Here is a 6,926-nt window from a genome sequence, read left to right on the forward strand (position 1 = left end):
AACATACATGACTGCATGTTAATAAAGAACAAGAAAAGCTTACAAGCTTTTGTAGATATGTTCAAGATTGCTTCATTAATACATAAAGTTTGAAAGCATCCTTACAATAGCCATTTTGTGCATATTTTACAATCATAGCATTCCATGAGATCACATTCCTTTGAGATATTTTGTCAAATAGTCCATGTGTCGTATGTATACTTTCGCACTTAACCAAGACATTTACAACTACAATAGCTGATAAAATTCTATTTTCTATTATGTTTTGATGAATGCTCATGCCCTATTCTAAAGCTCCCATTTTGGCATAGGCCAGAAGGATACTGGCAAAGGTTGTAGAGTCTAGCTTTATGCCTGCTAATTGCATTTGTTTAAAGGTTTCTAAGGTATTTTCAACAAAACATTCTATACATAGCCTACAATCATTGTTGTCCATCAGACCAAATCTTTTTGATAGATTTGGTCAAACAATTTGCATGCCTTGTCTATGTTTCTGCATTTTGCATTCATGTCCATTAGGACACTTGCAACCATAGTTGAACTACTCATAAAAAAATTGGTGAGCTACTAAAACTCAGAAGTTTTTCTATCCGGTGATTAGTAACTCCATTGACTCGTAGAAGAAACTTGCCAAGTTTTTCACAAAACTCGACGAGCTTCTAGAAAAACTTGGCTACATTAAAAAAAGATGCCCAAACATGTCAAAAAATTATCTTTTTATTTTTTGAAGTCAGTCTCATTCTCTTCATTAGAATATATACATGAAATATAACATTCACATTTCAATATGTATTTTTCCTTTCTTATAATTTAAGTTATATTACATGTATATATTGGCATGGTGTTTGAGAGTGGTTTTAGATCTCTAGGAGTTATAATACAAATTCTAGGTTTTAGAGGATCTTTTAAATTTTTAGATAGTCAAATTTTAGTAATCATTGGGCTCCTATCAACATTCTCTTACTCTCTCTATCTCACTCACTTTATCTACCCTCAATTTAAGACCTATCTATCTCCTTATCACTCTTCCTCTATCCCCCTCTCTACCACTCTCTATCTCACTCTCTCCTCTCTCTCCCAAGATCTAGACCTATCTCTCTACCCCTCTCTTTCTGAACCTCAAACCTATGTGAGGGGTGCTACCATCAAGATAATTTTACTTTGTACATGCTTGGTGGAAAAGTTGGGGTGGAAATACCCCAAATCTAAAAAACCTTACCCTCAAAATCTTATGTCAGCCTTGTAGTTCATCCAGTTATGAACACAATTGGAGCTTGTTTGAGGTTATCCACACGAAGAAGAGGAGAAAGTTAGCTCAAACATGCCTCAATCACCATGTCTTTGTGCAATATAATCGTAGCTTCTACATAAGGAAGGTAGAGGAAGCATTGTCTTGTCCAATTGATTTGGATGATATAGATCCTTATAGTGATCAAACATCGTAGGAGCAACCTCCATTGTTTACAGAGGATGGCATTAATGATTTGAAGACATAGGCTATGGAGGAGGAGGCAGGTGTATTCGGTTTCACACAGGTTGAAATTGAGGACCAAATGAGGAGGATGAGGAGTCATTATTAGAGTCAAGTGTAGCTAAAGGTAGAGCTACATCCAGGATGGAGGATGAGCCACAACCTAATCTAGTTATATCAAGCAAGGAGTATCAATCACTCCCACAATAGACTTCTAGGAATAGACCGTCTAGTTCTACCTCTCCCTAGTTTTTACTAGAGCTTGGAAGAGGAAGATTTAATTGTATTGATTTATTTAATTTTTGTTCTACAAAAACTATTTACTATTTTGCTTCCAGCCATCAACATTCCTCATGAGGATGCGATTTTGTACCCACTTTGTGTTTACATATATCTAGATTTAGCTTTCTTCTTTTATTTTCTCATTTATTGAATCATGGGATGCATCTTCTTATTACATTTTACAAAAAAAAATTCATTTATAATTAAATTTAAGAAATTTTTTAAGTTCTTAGGATTTTTGCCGAGTTTTTGTTGAGTATTGGCTGAGTTTTTCTCATGTTTAACTATGCTTGCAACTACAACATCCGATAAATATTGACTTTCATTTATGCTTTGATGGATGTCTATATCCTGTTTTAAAGCTCTCATTTAGGCACAGGATTGAAGCACAGTGACAAAAGTTGAAGAAGTTGGCTTTACAACTACTAATTGCATTTGCTTACAAGATTGTGAGGTATTTCGAAAGAATCCATTTTATGCATATCCTGAAATCATCACATTCCATGAGACCATATTTTTTTGAGGCATTTTGTCAAACAATTTAAAAGATTTTGTATTCTTTAAAAGATTTTGTATTCTTCCACATTTTGTGTACATTTCTACAAAGGCATTCGCAATGATTACACCTGAGAAAAGTCCACATTGCATTATGGTTTTATGGATATCCATACCAAGTTTTGAAGCACCCATTTTTGCACAGGGTGGAATTATAATGGCAAAAATTGGGGAGATTGGTCTTACACCCACCAATTGCATTCACTTGAAAATTTCTAAATCCCTTTCAACACATCAATTTTGAATTGTATCCTACAATCATTGCATCCCATCAGACAATATCTCTTTCAGGCATTTTGTTAAAAAATGCATGTGCCTTGTGTATGCATTTAGATTTTGCATGCATGTCTATCAAGGCATTTATAATTAATAGATCTAACTGAAATCATATTGGATGAAGGAAAATATCTCAGTGGAGAATGCTAATAATTGATATGATCCATGATCATGGCATAGTAGACGACTCTAAATTTTGTTGTTACCGCATAGACAAGTAAAGACTATTGATTCCAATCTGAGACAATTTTCAATTGAAGCTGCCACATAAAATTTTATGGCCCATGGAACCAGCTATGATGATGTCATTTTAATGTACCATCCATTCTATAACTTCAATGCAATTTTGGAGGAAACACTACTTTAAGGCCATTTTTTGAAGAGATGTAAAGCCTCCTCAAGAACACCATTTTGTGCATATTATTCATCTATTCCAATCCATGAGATCACATTATCTGAAGCATTTTGTTAAACAATTCATGTGCTTTGTCTATGCTTCCACATTTTGGATATGTATCTACTAGGGCATTTATGACCACACCATTTCACAAAAAGAATCCTATCCATTATGCTTTCATGGATGTCCATACCCTCTTCTAGAACTCTTGATTTGGTGCAAGTTAAAAAGTAGAATGGTAGAATAAGAGAAAACATAAAGAAATTAAATAACCAGGAGCATTGTCTTTGAAGATATGGTTATTCAGACCTTCCAACCAAAATACATGTCCAGTGGCTGATTAATCAATGGTAAACTGAAAGGCAAAATGTGTGATACTAGATCTTTCACAAAACGGGGAACCATTTATTGTTAGAATTCGTGAAATGCGAATCTCATAAGTCCAGTTATCTTCTTCAAGAATACCTGTCAAACATAAAGAGAAAATTTAACAACAAAATAATTGAAGACAATAACAAAAAAATTGATTGAATTGCTTGAGTTACAATAAAAGATATGACATCCTTATAAAAAAATCTAACTCTAAAGCATATCTGTACGTGATTACTTTTTAACCAGCATGACAACAACTAATTCTATATGATTGGAAAGATACTCCTCAAACTTAGCAGCTGCTCTTTTACCAATTCTAAAAAAGAATTCGTCTGTCAAACTCTCACATCCCAAATGAGCTTTCACAATATTCTCTAAGAGTGCTCTGTAATGGTTTCCTACACTACTCCCGAATACCTCCTTCTCCCCTCTCCTCACCTCTGTCATGGGATGCAAAGGAAATTCCCCCAACACCCTTACATGCTCCATCGTGAACGCCCCTTGCCTCTTAACTATGCTCTCCACCTCTTCCGGATTTGGACCGAACCAGGGCAGATTGAAGGATTCCCACTTCTCTTTCTCTATAAAACCCTGTCCCATGTAAACAACAATACATCATCACATAATCATAGTAGATACCCAAATGGGTACATTAATTTGGATTTCAACTCTCTTAAAATTTTTATTGAAGTAGAAGAAAACAACAAATATGATAGAAGAAAGGTGTGTTATACATGTGTTAGAAGTACCTCATTCACCAGCTCCTGGAATGCATATTCAAAATGACGAGAGATATCTCCTAGAGTTCCTTGCTCCTCCATTATATGGGTGCCTCCATTACGACCCACCAGAGATATAAACACGCATCCCCCATAAACTGTCTCTTCTGCCCGGGCATTTAAAAACCTTGTGAAGTCTGTGTTAAACTGGTGTAGATAAGCACCTCCCACTGCCTCCTCACAATCACTTGAAACGTACACACGAGGAGATCTTCTTTCTCGAACAGCCTCTGGCACCTGCTTTTACATCTTATCATGAGACAACTATATAAAATTCGCCATAGACAATTTAGGGTTTATTACTCACCTTTGAAAGCCAATGGAGACAGAGAGAAGAATGACAGAAATGCAGGCTTTTTCGTGGGAACAAACGTCTGAAATGTGACCCACAAACAGCCGCTGCAAAGTAAGATCCTGCAGCCACTGGGTTGGTATCACCGTCGTTATCTGCATCGGCACAGGATTGTAATTGGGTTGGAAGCATCATTCGAAGCAGTGAATTGAAATCATTGGAGCGAAGATCAGCAAAATAAACTTCAAATTCTGGCTCTTCCTCTTCTCCAAGTGAGCGTTTTACAGCTCTGACGATGGTGTCTGCTACCAGAAGAGTATTCCCTCCTGTAGCACACCCGAAATCTGCTATCCTAAATAGGCCGTCTCCATTCAACTTCACTCTCATCTTTTCATAAATCGCGCGCTCCAGATATGGTATCACAGCCCGGACCATCTTTATCTGCACTCATCAGTTTACAAGAACAAACTTCTATTTAGAACATTGAAATAAAACAAAGGGTGTGAAACCGTGACGAAGAAGAGAGAAGGTACCTGAACTGATAAAGAATTAAGAGCATAACTGGAATCTCCATGACCACCTTTCATGCCCAGTACATTCTCCATCACCAATTGAGACTGAGACTGATAATGGATCGTCTCCATTAGACCCTGCTAACTTTATAATGAGCTCAGAGCAATATAACTCTTTTTATATACATTAATGGATGACACCCCATTTTGGTTCATTGATCTATTAGTGAGATTCAATGGTTCAGAATGACTTGCAGTCTTTTCAGTCAAAAATATTTCTGTCTAAGACTTTCCTCTTTTAGAAGACTATTGTGCTTGATTTATTCAAGAAATTGAATGTTTCGATTGATTCTGAGTGAATGAATTCATTCCCAATCCTTGATTCACAGTCAAAAAGATTTTATTGTAAGATCCTTGCTCTAATTTGATCTATTATTATAAATGAACCCATATAATAAACCCATGCCTACTCGAAAAAGATTGCAAACCTACATTCTATAGCCCAAAAGTCTGTGTATGTCAGATTAGAAAGTGCTCTGAATACTAGCAGTACAATGTACAGCGCTAGGAATGTAACGCGCAGCATGTCTTATCAGCACCGACAGATTTGCTCACCTTAATCTGTAACTACGCTTCCTAATATTTCGGCGTTGAAATTAGTGAATCCCAGGCTAGAAAACTCGTTAGCCTGATTATAAACTCCGTTACTCCCAGCTCACTCAAACACCAGCAAACCAAGGATTGTTATATCCAGTTCTTTAATTGTTCCGTGTGTCTTATGCCATGCAGGAAACAATATGCTGGTAAATTGATTTGCTTAGATCTGCGGATCATAAAATTTGGTATTTGTATTTATTGTCTCTATCTATAATTGTATGTAGTTGTGTGATGAGCATTTTGTCGGTGCTATTCTATGAATATCTGTGGCACAGTATTATGATTTGTTATCTTTACTTTTCTAATATATGTCCATCATGTAATGTGCTGTAATGTCTGCTCATAAAGGAGGGCAATCGCACGCCTTGGGTGAGCAGTCTACGAAGGATTGATATGTCAACATTAGATGGTATAAATGTTAATTATGTTTCATATACATAATATCAAAAAAGCTCTCAAAGATAATCCCAGGGCTATTGAAGTTGGGGAAGCTTAAAAATGATGTTTATAATGAATATAATAGATCAAATGATTAAGACTATTGAAGCTTGGGAAACTTGAAATTGACGTTTATAATGAATATAATAGATCAAATGATTTCTTGAAGTACAAGACTGCATGAAACACTAAAAGACTTCTATTAACTTCAATAAATATTAGATTCCTTGTATCTTATGGCTAGTACCCAGCTTTAACCTCTATAATTGATAAACTACGTGTAGAGAAACAGTATGAATCAGACACGATGTGAAAAATGTCCAAAGCCTTTGAAGCCTTACTTCACAATAGTTAAGCACAGACAAGCTTAAGTGTTTGAATCCATTAGACATGACCCAAGTGACTTTATCCACATTTTACTTAGTCGCCACTAAATGCTGAAGAAACAGAGATGAAATCATAACTTTTGAATGTTTAAGGCTTCCAAATTCATAAGGAATTTTGTAGATAAAATAAATGAGAATCTTTAATTACCCTAGCATTATGATTACCAATGAAATTTATAGAAAATATCTCTGAAAAGAAATTACTCATTTTATTTTCATATTCAATAATGAATTTTGTTAGGCTGTATTGGCTTCAGCATTATCATTTTCACTGCCATTTTCAGCACCCTGTTTCATGTTTATATGCTACAATATTATAGAATTTGTACTCTCTGATTTCTGCTTATAATCTTTTTGGAGATGTGGATGATAGAAAAAGCACCACTGGTGGAGCATTCTTTCTTGGAAAGAGATTAGTTTCTTGGTTGAGTAAGAAACAAAGTTGTACATCTTTATCAATAGTAGAATCAGAACATGTTGCAGCAGCAACTAACTGTACATAGGTACTA

General features: G+C 35.5%; 1 protein-coding gene across 1 annotated transcript; it reads right to left on the bottom strand.

Moving 5' to 3' along the window:
• Nucleotides 1-3,392: 3,392 nt before the first annotated feature.
• LOC131039096 (indole-3-acetate O-methyltransferase 1-like) lies at nucleotides 3,393-5,068 on the bottom strand. The gene is made up of 5 exons (XM_057971748.2): nucleotides 4,958-5,068; nucleotides 4,440-4,865; nucleotides 4,103-4,369; nucleotides 3,597-3,944; nucleotides 3,393-3,446 (listed from the first exon to the last, which is right to left on the bottom strand). The coding sequence occupies exons 1-5, from the start codon at nucleotides 5,066-5,068 to the stop codon at nucleotides 3,393-3,395; spliced, it is 1,206 nt and encodes a 401-aa protein (XP_057827731.2).
• Between the last annotated feature and the right edge of the window lie 1,858 nt (nucleotides 5,069-6,926).

This window comes from Cryptomeria japonica, chromosome 5 (genome assembly GCF_030272615.1).
Source record: "Cryptomeria japonica chromosome 5, Sugi_1.0, whole genome shotgun sequence".
Taxonomy (NCBI): domain Eukaryota; kingdom Viridiplantae; phylum Streptophyta; class Pinopsida; order Cupressales; family Cupressaceae; genus Cryptomeria; species Cryptomeria japonica.

Excerpts from the sequence above, each read along its gene's own strand:
- LOC131039096 (XM_057971748.2), bottom strand. The coding sequence starts at position 5,068 with ATGGAGACGATCCATTATCAGTCTCAGTCTCAATTGGTGATGGAGAAT. Across the intron at positions 4,866-4,957 it reads TTAATTCTTTATCAGTTCAG|ATAAAGATGGTCCGGGCTGT; the intron begins GTACCTTCTCTC and ends TGATGAGTGCAG. Across the intron at positions 3,447-3,596 it reads AATTAGTTGTTGTCATGCTG|GTATTCTTGAAGAAGATAAC; the intron begins GTTAAAAAGTAA and ends TATGTTTGACAG.